A 20,018-nucleotide genomic window follows, 5' to 3' on the forward strand; every position below is an offset into this window, starting at 1 on the left:
CCACTTTCTTACCTCATTTTTATTCAGCACTCTTATTGTAAGTCAGTCTGTGAACAGTGTAAGTGGGGTGGCTTGGGGGTAAAAGAGGTTCAATCACAGCAGAGTTGGCGTCAGCAGTGAGAAAAATAAATGCTGGTGTTTACGGACACTAGTCACACAAAATGAAGTGAGCCATGTTTTGTTCATTGAAATGATGTTTGAATTTCATATGCCAATAGTTTTGTTACATTGCAAATTTTATTGTATTTAAATAAAAGCAATATTCAAATTCCAGACAAGTTTGCTTTTTTGTTTGTCGCCTGTTTGACTAGTTAGTAACTTAATTGAATATTTGTGCTCAACAACCACATAGAGGTTCTACGGACAAAGTCCCTCTAATCAGATCATTTTTAATCTCTTTTCTGTCTGTCTGTCACGAAGGGTCCGAAGACTCTCGTGCACATTCGTGGACTGATGAAGGTGGTACTTGTGAGGAAAACATGCCAACTCCACACAGAAGGGCCTCAGCCCACAACCTCTCTAACATTACGCACACATCATAACCACTACTTCACTGTGCTAATGCTAATATATATAGCAGGAGTGTTCCAATTTTTTTTCCCCCAAAGTATATTTTCACTAGAAAAGTCAATTTTATTTTTTTTAGATTATAATTTGTGCTCTATCTTTATGTGTAGTCATTCGCTTCCGCTGTAGTTGTTTTTAAATATAGTTATCTCTGTCAATAAAGTTGAGTCAAATGACACCGTGAGAAGGCATGTCCTTTGAGTAATTACAAAAACATTCTTTTAAAAAAAACATGTACATTGTGGTTCTGACAGAAGCAACAGGAACATCAACTGTTGTCTATACAACAATATCAAAAGTCTATGTTGCTTTTTGTTCTCAGTTGACACACACAACTTGTTGTTGAGGGGAAAGTCAAGGTGAGTTGGGCTGCTTCTGCGAGCTCTCGTTTTCTTTTTTATGTGCAGTTCCTCCTTAAATCTAGTCCACCACAACAAATCTGTTGCCTTTACTTTTTTTTGCACGTCCTTCTTTCAAGATGCGGAATCTCTCGTTCAAGGTCATTGAGGTTTGCTTTTGGAAGAAGGGGAAATAAAGGGTGACATGTTAGCTCATCCTGTTAATTTTAGCTTCATCCTTAAAAAAAAAAAAAGCACCCCAAAGTGCAGTGACCCAGTCGTACGTAGGTTCTTATGCTTTGTAAACTTACTGGTTTCCCAACACTGTTGATGTCAAATTGGAGAGGCACTCCTTTCGGTATTTTCTTCCCTGCAGTTTCCACGTCACTTGCGGCCAAGCGAGCCGTCGCGGGATGCAGAGTCCAGGCAGAAGGAGGCCTACGGAGAGCAAGCAGGTCCAAAAATTCTTATTCCTTCTGCGTGTCACATTCTGTTTGTGTCCTGTCAGTCTTACTCAGGCTGAGTCATGGCTGTGGGGTTGTCGATGGATACAGTCAAAACTCCGGTGCTACTTGTAGACGTGCGCCACCTAGTGGATTAATGGGGGGGAAAATAAGCCTTGCTGTTGATGACCTCAGACAGAGCATCCTTGCATGTACATTCGACAAATCACAGCACACAGCCTTTGGCGAAAAGCTCTTACGTCCAAATTCTGCTTCGAATGATAAAAGATTAATTAAATTTGACACAAATGTGACAACGATTAATTGATGACATCATTGATATTTTTTTTTTTAGCAAAAAATAGAGCTTAGCGCAACTTTTTGGCAACAAACACAGAGCTGACCCGGCTGGCGATGGTGGCAGACACACACGTTGAAAACCCTCTGTCAATTTAATGGGTGTTCTTGGCGCAGATTTTAATGGGCACAGCTGGCTGTGGCAACATGTCATGAAAAATTCTATCAATGACAGTGAAATAAAGTCAGGATTTTTTTGAGCATATTTAATTAGCATTTGAACATGATTATGGGAATGTGTTGTGTTGATGCGCAACATTGTAGGATGGGCTATATAAGGCCTACTATCAACTTTAATGATGCAGTGTTTGTTTGTTTGTTTTTTGGTTTTTATTTCCCGATAAGTCATAGTTTTGGAATTGCGAGGACTCCACCTGACAGCAACGATATTAAACAACAACTCACGGGCGAGTTCTAACAGGACGATTGTGAGGATTTGGCTTCTGTACCAGAGTTTGCACCTGGCGTAGAGCAAAAAAGAGGAAGTTACAAAACTGTGGCACTGACACAACATGCTTGGATTCATCAGCAGACGCACGCATCCCATCACCTTGAGTCCTCGGTGATGAAGAAATGTGGCCTGGCGTGCAACCGTCTGATGCACACAAGGGAGATGTCTTTGTGAATGGAACACATAAAATTAATTCCATTCGATGTACTTTCATTTTGTCAAACAACCAAGAAGTCAAGTTGTCCTCTCATCAACTTTTGAGGATGAGTAGCAAAGGTCTTCTCACCGTTGTTGCTGTTGAAATGGTCTGTTGACTGGCGTTCCACTGGGGTCCGTCTTGGTGACGGCAGCGGTTCTGTACAGAGCAGAAGCCCCAACCTTTCCTTCAACACGCAGAGTGTATTGAAAAAAAGGTTGGGGCTTTTGTTTTGTTCTCTAAAAATATACAAAAACAGATACATTTTTTAAATAACATTTCCACAACCCAATAAGACTTAATTAAATGTGTATTGTAATCTGTTAAGATACAACTAATACACTGCACATTGCTCAACATAAATGGGTGCACTTAAGTTCATTCAATGTTGCAAAATTCTCCCATCTCTGTTAATTGAGTATGTCGTAAGGTTTACGAAGATTTAAGAAATAATGCGTCAACGCATTCTGATTGCGAAAAAAAGCCAAAGCAAAATCTCTGCCATGAAGCTTCACAGTGACAATTTTACTTGCCCTGAAATTCTGTTATGTATTTAAAACAACCACATCACTTTGCCTTTCAACATTCCAATAGCTTAATGCTAACACAATATAATGCAAAACGCCATCAGTGTTGTTCCCCTTTAAGCAATGGATATTTGAACACACACGTTGCAGCAACACATGTAGACAGATGATATAGCAAGACTAACAGTTGTATATTCTTCACCCTACGTGAAATACAACTATTACTGCCGCTTACTGTGCAACTTTAATTTTTTTATTATATCGCCCCCTGTTGGCTATGGAATGTAATAATGATACATAGACTATAATTTTTCCTCTCAATTTTGGCTCACAACACAAAGCAAAGAAAAATAAATAACTTGCAACGTAACATGGCAAAATCACCAAAAAGCAGGCCGTCCTTGCCAATTTATCCCAAGTGAATAGTAATCACCCAGCTTTTGCAAATACAAGTTATTGCTACTGTATCTAATTGATGAAGGGATGTGAATAAGGTTACGTCCTGTTCGAAGTCACCTGAGCAGGTCGCCTGAGGAGGGTCGCATTTCTCCGGGCTGCCAGACCGGTGACAACTCCCTGAATTCGCCGGACACCCGGGATGGCCCGAGGTCTTAATTTAGTTGCTGCTCCTCCCCCTCCAACTTGGAACACACCGCCTGTAACATTTTAATAGGTATGCATAACGTGTCGACAAGGCAACAACATGAAGAAATGTAAAATACCGTTTATGTTTCTGGAACGAATTTTCGTTTTTCCTTGTGTTCGAGGAGTCCTTCGCCGGCAGAGTGTTTGTTGATTTTTGTTGGGTTGTTTCCCTTTTGTGTGTTGCTCTTTTTTATTCAACCGAATTATGTCATCTGGCAAATAACAAAACAAAAGAGCAATGGCAACAGAGACCGGAAGAGTCACAGAAAGTCATGGAAGTGTATCCAATCAACAACAAAATGTATGCACTTTTTTTTTCTTTTGCTGGTCTAATATAATTGGATGTGTGTGAAACTAACCTGGCTAATGGAGAATGAAATTAAACGGTAAACATTGGAGTCAATGAAGGTAACTGAACTGAACCCAGCTGACTGACAGCAACAACCAATAATCCATTTTTAGGCTAACACGTCCATGCTGAGGACCTTACCTAATGACATGTCCACCTTATCGCGAACCAACGGCTTTTTATAATGACGTTTATTCATCCCGATTGGCAGCACGGATAAAAGCTTAAAAATAATGAAGTAAAAACTGACAAACACGAATACGGCGTGCCGTTTGTTTCCGCTGAACCTTTCGAGCTAAATTGTTGTCCTGGACCCTCCCCAAGCCACTCACATAAATTGGACGACGCATGCGCGAACTTTACTGTTGCATTGTGGACAATGTATTTCACGTGGCGACCCGAACGTGGGTGCGGCCTTCTGTTTGGCCGCGTCCCATTCAGCTCAGAATAGCTAACTACGAATAGGCTAGAGAGATAGCTAGCCATCCCAATGTACGGGCCCCAACCATTTTCTTTTCTCACTTTCTGGCTGATGACTAGGAGCCGATTTAAATGAAATAGAACGCGACTCATAGTGTTACAAAATTTTGACGTCTTCCCCTGGTGAGACTTGCGTAAACGCAAACCACTCACGTGGATTCGTCCTGTACGGTTGAATTACAAAGATTATTTTTGGCGTCTTTTTCTTTTTATCTCCTTTACACCGTGTATGAGGCATTGTGTTACGAGGACGTAAGTTCGAACACGAATGAGCACTCATTGGTTATAATGAATGTCTTTGGCATTGTCTTGCAGCAAGTAGTGTTTTGTCGTACTGTATTCCGTTTTCTCATTTTTCTTCTTCTTTATTTCACAGCTCATTTTTCTCTTTCCCGACCAAGTCATTAGCTGCCATCATGTCAGATAAGAAGCGCAAAGCAACCAAAGCTGCTGCTGAGCCCAGTACCAAGCAGCAGAAGTTGGCCTCCACCAAGGAAGTCAAGAAGGAGAAAGCAGCAGGCTGGCTGCAAGACCTTGTCAAACAACACAGGTCCGATAATAAGGACATGAAAGTCAACAAGAAACGTGTTCGATTTATATCAGACATGCAAGAGGCAAAGGAGGAATCAGAAGGAGTCCTTTATTGGATGCTGAGGGACCAGAGAGTACAAGGTGAACGCACGATCTCCTACGTTGAGGGGGAAAAAAAAATTCTTAAGCTCTTCCTTTTGGTCATTTTAATGACACAACATCTTTTTTTTTTTTTTTTTAGATAACTGGGCGTTGATCCACGCCCAGCGCCTTGCCATGAAGAAGAAACTGCCACTGCACATCTGTGCCTGCTTGTTTGTCCCCAAATCCGAGTTGTCCACACTGAGACATTACAGCTTCATGCTGAAGGGTCTGGAAGAAGTTGAAAAGGTACCAAAATGTAATTTATATTTAGGACTGGATCATTTAAGACAGTAAATTGTAAATTCAGCCAAGCACGTTTTTTTGGGTTTTTTTTTTTGGCATTTTGAAAACATTTGTAGGTGTCACTGAGAGAGGAAATGGTCTATTCAGTCTATTCCCTTGATTCAGTCGCATTTCTCTTGGCTGCATTGCTTCCAGTACATTGTACACGAATGAAGAATTAATTTTTTTTGTCCAATCCGAGGGTGTATACGTTGCCATCTGCATTTCATGTTCCCTCTGCCTTCAGAATCAGTCATGCTGGCCCATGTAACTGTAGCCAGATTAGCAATGGGGTTTTAAATTCATCCTCACAGGGCCAGACATCGATGACATCAGCATTTTTCCATCCTCTGATTGCTTGGTCAGAACAGAACTTGCTACTTTCATTTTAAACTAGCAGAACACACCTTCAACGGTATCACTGTGACATGATAGTGGTCATTTTAACAGGTAGTTGGGTAAGTCCCCATCCAAAGGGACCAAATGCCCAGGCTGCGCCAAGTTAAAACCGTCCATTTTTGTCATCAAACAGGAATGCAGATCTTTAGACATCCAATTCCATTTGCTGCACGGCTCCGCGGGCAAAGTGCTGCCTGGCTTTGTGTCCGAGCGCGGCTTTGGGGCGGTCGTGACGGACTTCTCACCCCTCAGGGAGCCTTTGAAGTGGCTGGATGATGTGAAAAAGGCTCTTCCAAATGATGTTCCACTCATTCAGGTAAATGGAAAAGCTTACCTTTTATAGCGATAAATGCAATTGGATGATCTGGAAATCCCGGAATAATTTCTCAACCCGGTTTACTTCCATTTTAATTGGGCACATGATTTTGTTCTACAGGTTGATGCGCACAATATTGTTCCATGCTGGGTAGCGTCTCCTAAACTTGAATATGCCGCCCGGACAATCCGAAGCAAAATTACCAAACTTTTGCCAGAGTTCCTCACTGATTTCCCTGTGGTTGAGAAGCACCCCTACACTTCAACAAAAAATGCCAAAGTAAGTTCTGAAACTGGAGTGTCCCCAGAAATGCACAAATCATGCGGTATCATTTCAGGAACGTGCATAATCTACATATGGAGACCAACGCAAATGAAACAAGCCAAAATAAAACAGCAATTACTCCTCTCCACTGTAGCCTCGGGCCAATATAAAGTTTTTTATTTTTTTTTTTGCACAGATGTGGATGTTATTACAGCACTAAACCACTGTCATGCTTTTTTAATCCCCCCCCAGCCAGTAGATTGGGCCAAAACCATCGCCTCCCTACAGGTGGACAGAACCGTGGGCGAGCCGGAGTGGGCCCAACCAGGCACCACGTCGGGCATGGTCATGTTAGAATCCTTCATCGACGTTCGCCTCAAACTGTTTGGCACTCAACGTAATGACCCCAACGTTGCAGCGCTCAGCCAGCTCTCCCCTTGGATCCGCTTTGGTGAGTAGCACCCCTGAAGAAAGATGTTTGGAACACTTACATACTCAAGCTTGCACACATTGTTTTCCATGGCTTGAAATGTAATCATACTTGCTTAACATAAAGGTTCTTAAATAGTTTATTTAGGCACCCCTTTATATCTCGTATTAACAAAATTATAAAGATATGCACATACAGTGATGCCAAGTCAACTTTTCCCTTTGAAATGAATGGAAATGCCATTAATCCGTTCCAGACTAAAACACACATCAAAAAAAAATTTGGAACATGTTATTCATAAGATAGCACTTACAGTAATGTGCTAATGGAATGTCAAAATTTGAAAAGTTTCTGGATCATAATTCAATGGGCTTTGTGGTGCGCCTTCTGGTGTGTGTGCCTTGGCCACCGGCGAGCATCAAGAATATTTTCTTTGTTCTTAAAATACAGGGTTGTTGGGGTTTTTTTTTTTTTGGTATTGTCTGTCCACATGTGTTGCCACACCATTTGTCTTCAAATATCCATTGCTTCAAGGGTTAAAACTACAGCAACATCGATGCTAGTGTCACTGCAAGTAGGTAAGTTTTTCAGCGAGCAATGGCTGACAGGTTGGGAAAAAAATCCACTAATAAGGAATATGCGCAGGGATCACATGTTCATACTGTACATATATTATGAAACTGAAAGTGAACTTTTCCACTCAAAAGTCTGTTTTTAACCAATCCAAGTGCAAAAAAAAAGGAAAAAAAAGAAACAGCTACACGCAGAGCTTTAAGTGGTTGTCAAAGGGGCCCACTCAATAAAAGCGCATTCTGTGTAAATGGATCTCAAGCTAGGCTCGAGTTGCGGTCGCTCTACGCTTCCTCCATCCGTAATGCGGCCGTGTGGCACTTTCCCGCGCGATCATGCTGCTGCCGCCTCTTATCCTTGAACCGCTGGATTGCTTTTGTCACAGTGCTCTTCTATTGATTTCTCCCAAGAGCCATTGATCTCAGTTGTATATCACGGAGAAACGCAAGTGCATCCATGTGCCATAAGCACGGCCTTGTTTTCCATTGCACTGTTGAACCCCTTTTTACCGCGGGGGATATGTTCCAGATCCAATTGCGAATGGTAAAAATCTAGCAGAAAGTGACCATAGAAATGTATTTTTATCTGTTCTAGTTTTACCCCTCACACACTTTGTAAACATATTTAATTGTATTAAAACACAATTAAACTTATTTAAATCCTTTTTTTTTCTTGTAGTAGTAAAGTTCCTTCGTGCCTCTCGTTTCTCGAAATAAACTTTTGTATAATATCATTTTGAGCAAATAAAAACACTGGCGCGCTTGCCAAAGTTACTGATGAAGAGACCGAGAGTGCTTGCTTCAAGCATTCTTGTCCCTTGCAGTTGTAAAACTGACACACAGAATAAATGAGGATTCAACATGGCAACATTTACAGACTAAAATGTTCAACCAAACCATAGCATTTCATCCGATCAACGTCTGCTAGCCCGATGCTAACATCATGTTGATACCATATCGACAGGCTAACCGACATTAGTATCGATGGTACTCTGCTGCATGTCTTCAAGTAGAGCTCGGTGCTGCCTGGCATGTTGTGGCACAACGTGGCACGACACTGAATGCGCGCAAATCTGTAAAACCCCCTAAAAAAAGGATCGCTTAAAAATCTGCAATCTAATGTGGGGGTTCACTGCATTCTGCTCTTGAAACCTCTGACTGAATGATACATTTTTTTTGTGACCGATGCTGTCAGGACACCTGTCTGCCCAGCGTGTGGCGCTGCAAGTCCAGCGCGGCGGGAAGAACGCCAGTCAATCGGTCGCGTCCTTCATCGAAGAGCTGGTGGTGCGAAGAGAGCTGACGGATAACTTCTGCTTTTACAACGACAAGTACGACAGCGTGGAGGGTCAGTTGAGCTCTTTTGTGTTTCGTTCACAACGGCGGCCTAAAAGATGACTTTGAAAACGTGGAGTGTGTGTTTATTTTGGCATGCCGCTCTCCAAAAAGGGCACCCGTGATGACACAGAAAGATGGAACTAATGAATACTGAAGAACAGAATGCGAAAAAAGAACAATTCATACAGACAAGGTTTTTTTTTTTTAACATTAAAAACCAATTAATGGCCATTAGAATTTCTTATCAGTTAAGATGTAACCGTGATGTTTTCACGACATGTTTTTTTTTTTCTTTTTTAAATGTGGTGAAGAAGCAAAGAAACAAATCCACATTCTGACTTAATTTTCGGATTGAATAGATATTCCTTCTTATTCAAAAGTTTTTCATCTGTTAAATTTGCCTCTTTTTAAGCGGTGGATGAGTTCCTCCATTGTCAGTCCATTGGGTACGGGCTCATCCTTTTATTTATTGATGTTCCTATTTCATTATTTATTTGATGCGGTATATTTCCAGGCGCTTACGAGTGGGCCCAAAAGAGCTTGAGGGATCACGCCAAGGACAAGAGGCCGTATGTGTACACCCGAGAGCAACTGGAGAGAGCCAAGACGCACGACAAGCTGTGGAATGCCGCCCAGGTAGAACGGTGACCTCAATCAACGGGGAGAATAGTATGGAAAGGACAGCGAGCGCAACAGAGTCGGGTTACTCTTCTGCTTGCCTTTTTTTTTTCCAGCAGAAATCTTGTCCTCTCAGCATTTTGGTCAAAAATGTCCGTTTTGGTTGAAATCAACCTCTGTTCGACTGTTGATTGGCAACCCTTTCATGCACCGTTTAACCTGATGACATGATAAGCTGTCCCCTGTAGTAACCGCTGTCCCTGAAAGGGTTAAAGAATGGAAAAAGCTAAACACACTTTTTATGGGGCGTGGGAGAGTCTACTTTTTGTGTTTTTGACAGAAATGACAGTCGCGCTTGGAATTGTGCACGCGTGCGTTTCAGTCACCCAATATAACATCCTTGCTTTAGTATCAGATGGTCTCCGAGGGCAAGATGCACGGCTTCCTGCGGATGTACTGGGCCAAAAAGATTCTCGAGTGGACTTGCTCGCCAGAGGAGGCGCTCTCCATCGCTCTCTACCTCAACGATCGCTATGAGCTTGATGGCCAGGACCCCAACGGATTTGTGGGTACGCCACATTTGTACTTGCTCTTTTGGACTCATCTGGTGAAGCCAATGACGGTCTCCTTTATTGATTCCGCTCGTTTGTGTCTCGCCCCCACCTTTAGGTTGTATGTGGTCTATTTGTGGCATCCACGACCAAGGATGGGCAGAGAGAGACGTTTTTGGAAAGATCCGCTACATGAACTACAAAGGCTGCCTTCGCAAGTTTGACGTACCCAAGTTTGAGAAAAAATACTGTCCCAAAGGTCTTTGAGAGGCATACTCTTCTTTGTTGTTATTTCTGTTTGTTGGCTATTACTAGCTATGTTGTGACATGCTGGTCAAAACCTTTGGTGCTGAGGTTTTTCTACTAATTTTCATTTATTCTAAGTGTGAGTATCTATAGTTTTACGGACCATAAGATGTTAAGAGACCACCTGTCATAAAATGACAAGAAGCTGTACTGCATCAGGGAGTACTTCAAATTTTGATAATTACTAATGCTAATACATTTTGTGCTGGTTTAAGAAAAAAGGACTGTATCTATAATTTTTCATCGGGTATGTTTTTACTGTTGGAAAACTGTTTTTCTGAAACAAACGATAAAAACTTTGTGTTTATTGTTCACTGGTCTAAATTATTTGTGGAAAAAGTAATGACAACAAAAAAATGAACATTTTGAAACAAAACATACTCTTCGCCTGTCTGCCAACACCTACGACGTGTATTTGTACATCGTGAGTTGCATCACGGTTACATTAGGAGCTTTAGTGAACACTAATTACATTCCGCTTTAATAAAGTCTTAATTAATGACACTGAGTGTAGGGGGGCAACCTTGACCTTTGAGCAAGCCGCACACGTTTCATAAACAGCTATCTTACAAATACAAAACTACTCGGGGCTGTTTTTATTTTTTGAATCATAACATTTCCGACTAGATATTGTTTTGCCCTAATTAGCAAGACGCCATCCACGCACTGTCGGCCTTTGGTGCAGCCGCGGTCGGGTTGGCTAAAAGAAGTAAAGCGTTAATATGAGCGTATGAACTGAACTTGTATCGCAAACTAACTCCGTCAACTAGAAACTAGTGTACTCTCACAGATTGTGCCTGAGCAGTTTCGGAAAAGCGGAAATCGGACGAATTCTATGATCAAACTAAAGAGAACTATTCTCGTGACGTGTGTAAGTAGAGAGTCGATGCAGTTCGCTTTTCTAGCTGCAAATCCTTGCAGGGCGGCACAACTGACGTCATTGTTCAACCGCGAGACGGACGTCGCGTTGCGGCGGCGTTGAGGATTTACGTCATACGTCACACACAGCACGTACACACCTCGAGCTGTGCAAGTTGCGCGAAGAAAAAATGGCGAACAAAATAATCATTGCGGTCTGTGGGCACGCAGAGAAGTTGACATCTACTCGGTGTCCCGTCAACCAAGATAGCAGTTAGCATTAGCCAAATATTTAGCACCTGCCACCTGATTAACTAGCAGGTTCAAACTTGTTTCTGTGTCGAAGGTGACCCCCCCCCCCACACACACACACACTTTTCCTCCATTGTTATAAAAATGAAGCAGCTCCGTTCAAACTCCCGTGAGAAGTGTGACGCGAAGCAACGTTTCATCCTTGATTTGACCCAAATGTAAGTTGACCATTCCTTTGACATTGCAATATTGTCACCTTGCAAGTCGATTTTCTCCCGACAGATTCACTTCAATGCACGTTTGAGAGGCTTAAAAGGCAAAACTGATAAGAAACGACATTGAGCTCTGTATTTGTGATTGTTGTTGGCCATCTGTTAGTTAGCAGTCTACTTCCTGTTTTATGGAGTATGAAGAGTCAATGCTGAGTGCCTTTATGATTCTCGGGAGGGGTCGTAAATTGTCACCCAGATATATTGAGGTTGTCCTTGCTCAGGCTGCTGGGAATTAATGATGCGTTTGTATGGGATCATCGCTGTCATTTCTTTGGGGATCGCTTGACAAAATTAGTGGGACAGGGGGGAGCACTTGTTTTCCTCTATTGAGTTTACTGGATTATTTTCCTTTCTAAGACAGCTGCGGTAGGCTCCGGCACGACCCGAGTGAGGATAAGAGGTGGGGAAAAGGGATAGATGTATGAATGTTTTTGTTTCTCTGTTCATCTTCAGGTGTGCAGGTCATTCGAGGACAACAATGAATGTAAATTTAGTCAATAAACTTCGATATGTTACTCTATGAAAAGCGACGGCCGGAGCTTAGTAACAACATCCAAATACTGATCGGTCTTGTGACACATTCAGATGTATTGTTTATTATTATAAGGTTTTGCACCTTGCAAACATCTTCAGAGGCTAATTTGTTTTTAAATTTCAAATCACATTTGACACATTTTGGCAGCATGAACTGACAAAATCAGTCGTGAGTTTTGTGATTCAGTCCGCTTGCAAGCCCCTGACAAATGATGGGTTCCGTGATACAAATTGTGTCCGTTTCTTGGCATGCAGCATACTGATTAGTGTTGACCGAAACAAACTCATGATAATGTTTGAGTGTTTCTTCACGTCCCTTCCGCTTTTCCATCATAGCTCCACTACACCTAAACTGTGACTCACAGAAAGTTGCAAAGAAACTGCCTGATGCAAAAATACTTTTAATTAAGTCCTTTTGCAACTCGTGTTTCAACAGCTTTGTGCAGGAGGCGTTTTCATCCCGGAGCAGGTTGCACTATGAATATGAAAATTTGTTCCAAGGCTCATTAAGGCAGAACTGCTTCCCGTGGAGCAATAAATCTGCTGTTTTATCCCACCAGCTGCACCAATGTTTAGAAGGGCGGTCATAAAATCAGATATTCAAGGCATGAGCGCGTATATGCTGTCGGTCATTAAAACAAGAGGTTATTGATATTCGCATTCAAGAACTGCATTCCAGATATTTTACAACATGATACATTTCAATAAACGCTGCATTTCAAGAGTTCAACTCCAGAACAATTGTCGCACAGGAGCACGATTTTGCAAGACGAGTTGGTAATGATTTTCAAATCAATATGACTCAATACAACCTATGTGTATGTACTGTATCAGGACAATGGCTGTCGGTATTGTTCTTACGAGCAACAATCCACCTCACTCCACATTTGATTGTCTTTATTTTATGTTTGCTTGGACAAAAGGCGGGCGGACGGCACGCTGATCGACTGGTTCGCACGTCGGCCTCACAGTGCACAGGTGCAGGGTTAGATTCCAGCTCCCTGCGTGCCTGCGTGGGTTTTCTCCGGGTACTCCGGTTTCCTCCCACATTCCAAAAACATGCATGGCAGATTAATGGAACACTCTAAATTCCCCCTGGGTGTGATTGTTAGCGTGAATGGTTGTTCGTCTCTGTGTGCCCTGCGATTGGTCGGTGACCAATTCAGGGGCTATGTAGTCCGCCTACTGCCCAAAGATGGCTGGGATAGATTCCGGCATGCCCGTGAGAAGTGGCTTGGATAATGAATGGATGGATGGATCCAATGCAAAGCAACCATGATTAGAGAACCAGAAATGTCACAAGAGGTGCTATAAATTCAATGAATATTTTTATTTCCTCAGAAATAATTCATTTTCACAATAGTGTTTTGGTTAATTTTGGAGGTAATTACAAATGACAACATAACATTTGAATGACCCTGAAAGCTGCAAGTTAGACACAAAACTGGAAAAATAAGAAACAAAAGTCAACCCCGCAAGTGTGTTTCACTTTTTCTTTGGCTTTTTTTTTTTTGTGAAGAAGGTACCATTAAAGCCAAAAGGTGAAACTGTCGAGATTGAACAGAACTGCGACTGGAATATTGTGGCATAGGAAAGGCTTTAGCTACTCAGTACAACACAAACAATACATTTGAATTCAATATCAATGACAGGAACAAATATATGTTGGTAGTTTAAGCAGCGTACCACAGCGACGGTGCAGATATGTAAGCGAAGTTTCGTTTTATTAACAGGTGACGAATATATCAGCAGAAACCTTCAAAATACAATTCAGCTGCACATGGTAGTTAAATTCAATTAACGTCAGGATTATGAGGGCTTCCATGGGAAGATTTCTCGCCCGTACGGGCTCCCTGGACCCCAAAAAAAGTCAAGAACCCCCGGCCAATTAGCACAATCCTGTTTTTCTGCTCTTGCCACGGTCACGACGTGATTTTAATCATGCTCAGTTATCATCCAAGCAACCGCCGTCTGAATAATTCAACCATCCCGGTTGAATGTAGTTTGCTTCAACGTGGATGTTCGAGTCCACCTGGCGCTTCGCCGCGCTTTCTGGCTCAAGCTGCCGCGCGCGGTCATCGCTAAGCTGGAGCGCAGCGACCAGGTGTCGCTGCGGCACCAGATGTGTCGGAACAGTTCTCTGAAACGCGTGGACATGAGGTTGTAGAGGACGGGGTTGATGGCGGCGCTCAGGTAGAAGAAGACGCCCGAGACCACGTGGATGTGCTCGAAGATCCGCAGGTGCCCCTCGATCGACGTGTCCATGAAACTCCACATCAGACGGTCCACGTGGAAGGGAGCCCAACACAGACCAAAAACGATCACCAGCACACCTGGACAGATGGGATATGAAACGGAGGGTTCTCAGACAGGGGACGGCAGATGATCAACCCGCTTCTCACCCAAAGTCGTCTGAGATCGGCGCTCAGTTCCCTCAACGGAATCGCTACAACGGGGATTCCAAATCAGCGGGCTGCGTGTCTCACTCAATTGCTCTGAAAATGTATCTTTGTTTATCCGTCTATGCCGGCGACGTATCGTGACAGGCAGAGGAAGGAGATGCTCTTCCACTCAATGGCAGAAGGGGCAATAAACCTCTGTGTCCATACAAGAGAAATATACGTTTGTGTTCAACGAAACAGCCCGGATGGATTACTGTATATTGTTAAAGTTGTTCCATTTCCATCACAGTAACTGAATTTGCTCATCTCAAATAGATGGTAAAAAGGCGGGAATAACTTGATGATGTCACCTACACAACATTTTGGTGACTTGAAGGTTGCGTTTGTTCAGTTTCTGCTTGTGGGATCTGCGGAGGCTTTCTGGTCCAAAGCTGCACGTGTCCTCCACCGTGCTCAGCATCCTCTCCTTGTGCAGCCGCAGTCCGATAAGAAGGTAGAGGATGCTGATGATCAGCACGGGCAGGATGAAGAAGACCAGCGTGGAAATCAAGATGATCAGGTTGTACATCCATTTGGGCTTGACCAACTCTGAGGATGGAAACGTAGCAATGAGGGATCGAATACGGCCAACTGTTATATCATTCAATCGTTTTTGTCCAACTTGCTGCCCTCGAACACGAATGGAACAATGCATTTCCTGGTTTTATTGGAATTGGTTGACATGTTTCTGGTGACCAAGGCAAAACCATTCCCCAATTTTTTTTTTCCCGAATAATTCTAGCTAAATTTTCTTAGGGTTCACGTGTCGGACCGTGAGTTCCAGGGACTCAATGGCGAACGATATGGTTCAGCCTGTGGGTTAGCACAGATGCTCTAAAGTACCCTCTTGGCCCGTCATGTTCTGATAGGGTCCCTCATCCTTCTCACATTCTGTCTAGACTTTCTACAAATGAAACCTGGACTCCAGGCAGCTTTTGGAGCATGTTTCTTGCGTCGGCCCGGCTGGTCCCCGGTCGGCCTCAGCGAGGTCCGGCACGCATTCACTCAACTCTTGTACCAAAACCGGGGCCCGATGACATCTGAGAGAAGTTCCATACTTACGGCAGATGGCAGAGCGGGGGAAATCTCGTCCAAACCTCGGCGGCAGCACCGCGATCCCGTGCAGACTGGTGTTGGGCACGGAGCACAGCATGGAGAGCGACCACAGTGCCAAGACCACCCTCTTGACGTGAGCCGACGTGGTCATGTGTTTGACCTTGAGGGGGTGCACCACGGCGATGTAGCGCTCCACGCTGAGGGCAGTCACATTGAGGATGGAGGCGAAGCAGACCGTCTCGAACAGGAAGGTTTTGAAGTAGCAGCCCCCCTCCCCGAACAGGAACGGATAGTTCTGCCACATCTCGTAGAGTTCCAGCGGCATGCCCAGAAGCAGAACCAGGAGGTCGGACACAGCCAGGCTCAGAAGGTAGTAGTTGGTGGGCGTCTGCATCACTTTGTAGCGCAAGATGACCGCGCAGGTGAGGGAATTGCCCAGGACGCCCACCGTGAAGATGGTCAGGTAGGTGACGCAGACGGGAAGGAAGACCGGCGACCTTGGGGGCCCCAGTTCCATGGACATGTATTCCTCTTCGCTCAAGCACATTTCTTCCACGTCCCGCTTGGTGGCGTTCTCCAAGAAACGGGAGATGTTTAGACCACACAAGAGAGCGGCGCTGGGGCAGCCGACATCGGTCGAGATGTTCACCGTGGGAGCACTTGCATGGGAGCAGATCGGTTCTGGCATCGTGCCCGGGTTGGGTTCTTGCATTCCCAACAGAGGAGATGAGGAGGAGACAGTTTCACAAATGAGTCGCTCAAGAAAAAAAATGTTTATTTCGAACATGGAAAATCAATACTCGACAAGGAATCACTTCAACCTAGTTTTCCATGTTCAAAAAGGAGTGGCAATAAATCGAGACATCTCAGGCTCTATTTTTGTCGATGGTCAATGTGGATGTACTGGCATTATTTTATGCAAAGTAGTTTAACAGATAAAATAAAACCTAAATAATGACGGGCGGCACGGTGGACGACTGGTTAGCACGTCCGCCTCACGGTGCACAGGTGCAGGGTTCGAATACAAGCTCCCGGTGCCTGTGTGGCTTTTCTCCGGGTATTCCAGTTTCCTCCCACATTTTAAAAACATACACCATAGGTGAATGGAAAGCGCTAAATTGTCCCAAGGTGTAATTGTGAACGCGAATGGTCGTTCGTCTCTGTGTGCCCTGCGATTGGCTGGCGACCGGTTTAACGTGTGCCCCGCCTACTGCCCAAAGACCGCTCGGATAGGCTCCAGCACGCCCGCGACCCTCCTGAGATCAGATAATGGATGGATGGACGGATAAATAATGATGGCCCAAATTCGTAAAAAAGTCAATACAAATGAATTCTTAATATTCCTATTGAAGGAGTTCCTACTTTACTGATGGTCTATTGGTATTGGGATACGACCCAACTCTGCACGAGCCTGAATAGAATGATCGGTGTAGAAAATGGATAGAAGGACTCCTCTTTGTCCCGCTGGATGTTTCTAAGATTAAGTGCTATTTGAACGTTTCATGAAATGAATCTAATTTCATGTCATGTGCCGTGTTGCATTTGTGCCTGGACTCCAGTGGAAAATGAGAAATGTGAAAAATATCTCCGTAACATATTTGCCTTCTCCTCTTTGTGTGTACATCATGCGTGTGATCGGGTCATGTGCACATCATCAGGAGTCCCTACAGGAAAAGCCTTTGCAGAAAATTGATTGATCAAAAGGATTCGATAATTGTCGGAAACCAAAGACCTCTCACTTCAAAGTAGGCTAGAATTAAAAAGTTGGACACGCAGCAATTCACCCACGACGACAGACGCTAAATTGTGTCACCGTTGGAATCCAAATCTATTCATTTGTTAGTCTCATTAACACTTATTCACACAGCTGCTTTCTCGATGAACAACACTTCAACGTGTCATTCAGTCGCAAGCATCCTGTTTCGCCAGCTTACATTATGCACATTCATTGAACTCATTCCACCACCATTTCATTATTTCAAGGACAAACCTTTCAATGTCCACGCGCTTTAATCCACGGTATATCATGAGTGCGTTTTAAATCATCGTTATGAGTGTATTGTCAATAATAAACTTCCCACATATTAGTTGCACAAATAAATTATAAATATACAATTTACTCGACTCTCTCCCTCTCTCCCAAATTGAGGAAAACATGACTTTTTTTCAGACAGGAGAACAGACCTATTAAATTTGACATTTCTTTCAACAAGTAATTTTAGGTAGCCTTAAAACCCCGAGCAACGACTTGCAACAAGTGTACTGGTACTGCTTCCACCTATCGAAATATGGCATTTCTTATTTGGAACAAAAACTCATAGCCAGATAAGACATCTGAATATCTCTTTGGTCATATATGTGTTCATGCAGATCTTTTTGCAGGGGTTCGCATTTATTTATACACGTGAGATTTATGATGATCAACTTGTGTGCAGAGCAGAAGAAAATGAAAACCCACCTGCAGATTGTAGTCCTCAAGGAAATAGACGCAAGTGGAAGCTACGGACCAGAACTTGAAATGTTGGTCTTCCTGTCAGAACAGAATGCAGCAGGCTGTGCTCTGGGTGACTCCGTGTCGTACGACTGCCTCAGATTCTCTGAGTGTGGGATAGAAACTTTCTCTCTCTCTCTCTCTCTCTCTCTCTCTCTCTCTCTCTCTCTCTCTCTCTCTCTCTCTCTCTCTCTCACATGCACACACACACACACACACACACAGGTGGGGTTTGTCACCAATGGAGAAATGCCCCATTCCAGAGTGACAAGGCAATGGATCCCATCATGGGGGGTGGGGAATAGTGGCAGTAAAACAGGCCAAATTCCAGATGCGGGCAAGACAAGATGCCTCTAGATTTGGTGTAGTTCAACGAAATGTAAGGGTGAAGAAATACAGTCAGTCTCGCATCTGTGGGGAGCCCCCAAATGGAGAATGCTGTACAACCTCCTGACTTCTTTTTTTAGCGTCAGTGACCAAGACGCTAGCATGTTGTGAGATAAGGCTCAGGATGGAACAGGGACAATGCTCAATCTTTGATATTTGGTGGCACAGAAGCGCAGGCGGACTCTATTGGTGTTTGGCTGCGGCAAGAATTGTTCGGGATGCTTGGTTTGTGTTGGCACCAGGATCCCCCCCTCCCCCCACCTCCAACACACACACACACATTATATATAAAAAATAAAATTAATCGGAAATTAACGTGCCAGTGGGCTCAGGCCTCCAACCGTCACAGTAGTGAAAACCCTAAACCCAAATATGGTCATACAATAACCCCAAAGTTGCGGACCCTCCAAGCTCATCTAGGTCAGCCGTATGGGAGCATTTCAACAAGGATGAGAACAGAGATGGAAAGTGCGGAGTTGACAAGACACAGACGACTTGCCGTAAGCACTTCAAAAGAACTTTCCCGAGTCACGGGCAACACGTCCGACATGTTAATGCACCTTCAAAGACACCATCCTGGAATTAATTGAATGGGGGGAGGGAAGAGTAACATAGTCTACTTTCAAAAAAGGATTTATTATATTCATAAATTATGTGTATTGTGAAGACAATAAATGTAATATTGTTATCGATTTATATCAAATGTAATATGATAAACTTTTTTTTTTTATGTTTATTTTGACAGTGACCTTCAGCTAGCAGCTAGACGGTTCCGCCTCAGCAAAAAGGCAGTAAGTGTGTTCATGTTCTTGATACTTGAGTAAATTAAACGGAAACAATGTCACACTGTTGGTTTGTGGCCAAGTAGACATCAAGAAACACTTTTTGCTTCGTGTAAATATGCAACACAGTTTTCAGCTGGAGAGTCATCGGTGGAAAAAAATGGAAATGTAGAATATAGTGGACTGCGTGTTTCGTTGCTCAGGCGGAAGATTTTCAAGGTCAAGGCAATCAATGACCTCTTTCTCCACACGGCTGCACCGCTGCCGTCTTTCAGGGGTAAAAGTAATCGAACAAAGGATGAGACAGGAAAAAAGCTCCGGGCTCACAAACAAACGATAATAAAAGCTAAATGTCTGCCCGGGAGAGAGTGCGAGTGGAACTTGTCAAATAAAGGGCGATGAAAGGGTTGGAGAGAATCATCAAGAGTCTGAAGAAGCAAGTATATAAAGACAGAGACCTTCACCTTCTCTTCCAAGATTGCACATGTCGAGGGGGAAAAAAAATACTCTTATAAATGTTTAACCTTTATATTTTAATAAAACAAGTGACTCGGACAAGAAAAAAATGCGAGTGGTTGATTGATTGATTGTTGGAGGATTAACAAACTTTTTTTTAAATAAAGGGGCTGGTTCAGTATAATGAAAAAAATTCAAACAAGGGAAAAAAAAAGTAAGATTTTTCTTGTCTTCAAAACCACAGTTTTCGCTTCCATGATGCGTGGGAAGGCCATCTAGAGACACAATGCCCTCTTTCTAAAAGCGCTTGACGGCATTGTGCTTCCCTTTTGACAGTCAACTCAATTTTATCTCTCGATCGCTGAGCAAAAACCAAACTGCAGCCTGA

At 43.3% G+C, this 20,018-nt stretch overlaps 3 protein-coding genes across 8 annotated transcripts; 1 reads left to right on the plus strand and 2 right to left on the minus strand.

Moving 5' to 3' along the window:
• Positions 1-746: 746 nt before the first annotated feature.
• Positions 747-4,230, minus strand: LOC109520481 (UAP56-interacting factor). Of its 5 annotated transcripts, none has more exons than XM_019877725.1 (9): positions 4,015-4,230; positions 3,602-3,736; positions 3,396-3,520; positions 2,443-2,591; positions 2,256-2,322; positions 2,111-2,166; positions 1,420-1,494; positions 1,217-1,343; positions 747-1,080 (listed from the first exon to the last, which is right to left on the minus strand). In XM_019877725.1, the coding sequence occupies exons 1-9, from the start codon at positions 4,070-4,072 to the stop codon at positions 988-990; spliced, it is 885 nt and encodes a 294-aa protein (XP_019733284.1). In that variant the 5' UTR covers positions 4,073-4,230; the 3' UTR covers positions 747-987. The 5 variants fall into 5 exon arrangements, with proteins under 5 accessions (XP_019733284.1, XP_019733285.1, XP_019733283.1 ...); XM_019877726.1 differs by having other exon boundaries at positions 2,443-2,558; positions 3,396-3,535; positions 4,015-4,229; XM_019877724.1 differs by having other exon boundaries at positions 3,396-3,535; positions 4,015-4,229.
• An 83-nt stretch (positions 4,231-4,313) lies between these two features.
• Positions 4,314-10,413, plus strand: cpdp (CPD photolyase). 2 transcript variants are annotated; one of them, XM_019877722.1, is made up of 10 exons: positions 4,314-4,605; positions 4,730-5,025; positions 5,126-5,274; positions 5,843-6,025; positions 6,146-6,304; positions 6,542-6,740; positions 8,484-8,636; positions 9,141-9,262; positions 9,654-9,813; positions 9,914-10,413. In XM_019877722.1, the coding sequence occupies exons 1-10, from the start codon at positions 4,583-4,585 to the stop codon at positions 10,060-10,062; spliced, it is 1,593 nt and encodes a 530-aa protein (XP_019733281.1). In that variant the 5' UTR covers positions 4,314-4,582; the 3' UTR covers positions 10,063-10,413. The 2 variants fall into 2 exon arrangements, with proteins under 2 accessions (XP_019733281.1, XP_019733282.1); XM_019877723.1 differs by having other exon boundaries at positions 4,318-4,605; positions 4,755-5,025.
• Positions 10,414-13,878: 3,465 nt separating this feature from the next.
• LOC109520484 (neuromedin-U receptor 1-like) lies at positions 13,879-16,494 on the minus strand. Its single transcript, XM_019877732.1, has 3 exons — positions 15,521-16,494; positions 14,774-15,007; positions 13,879-14,350 (listed from the first exon to the last, which is right to left on the minus strand). The coding sequence occupies exons 1-3, from the start codon at positions 16,299-16,301 to the stop codon at positions 13,998-14,000; spliced, it is 1,368 nt and encodes a 455-aa protein (XP_019733291.1). The 5' UTR covers positions 16,302-16,494; the 3' UTR covers positions 13,879-13,997.
• Positions 16,495-20,018: the final 3,524 nt, after the last annotated feature.

Source organism: Hippocampus comes, unplaced genomic scaffold, assembly GCF_001891065.2.
Source record: "Hippocampus comes isolate QL1 unplaced genomic scaffold, H_comes_QL1_v1.1 scaffold317, whole genome shotgun sequence".
In the NCBI taxonomy this organism is placed as follows: domain Eukaryota; kingdom Metazoa; phylum Chordata; class Actinopteri; order Syngnathiformes; family Syngnathidae; genus Hippocampus; species Hippocampus comes.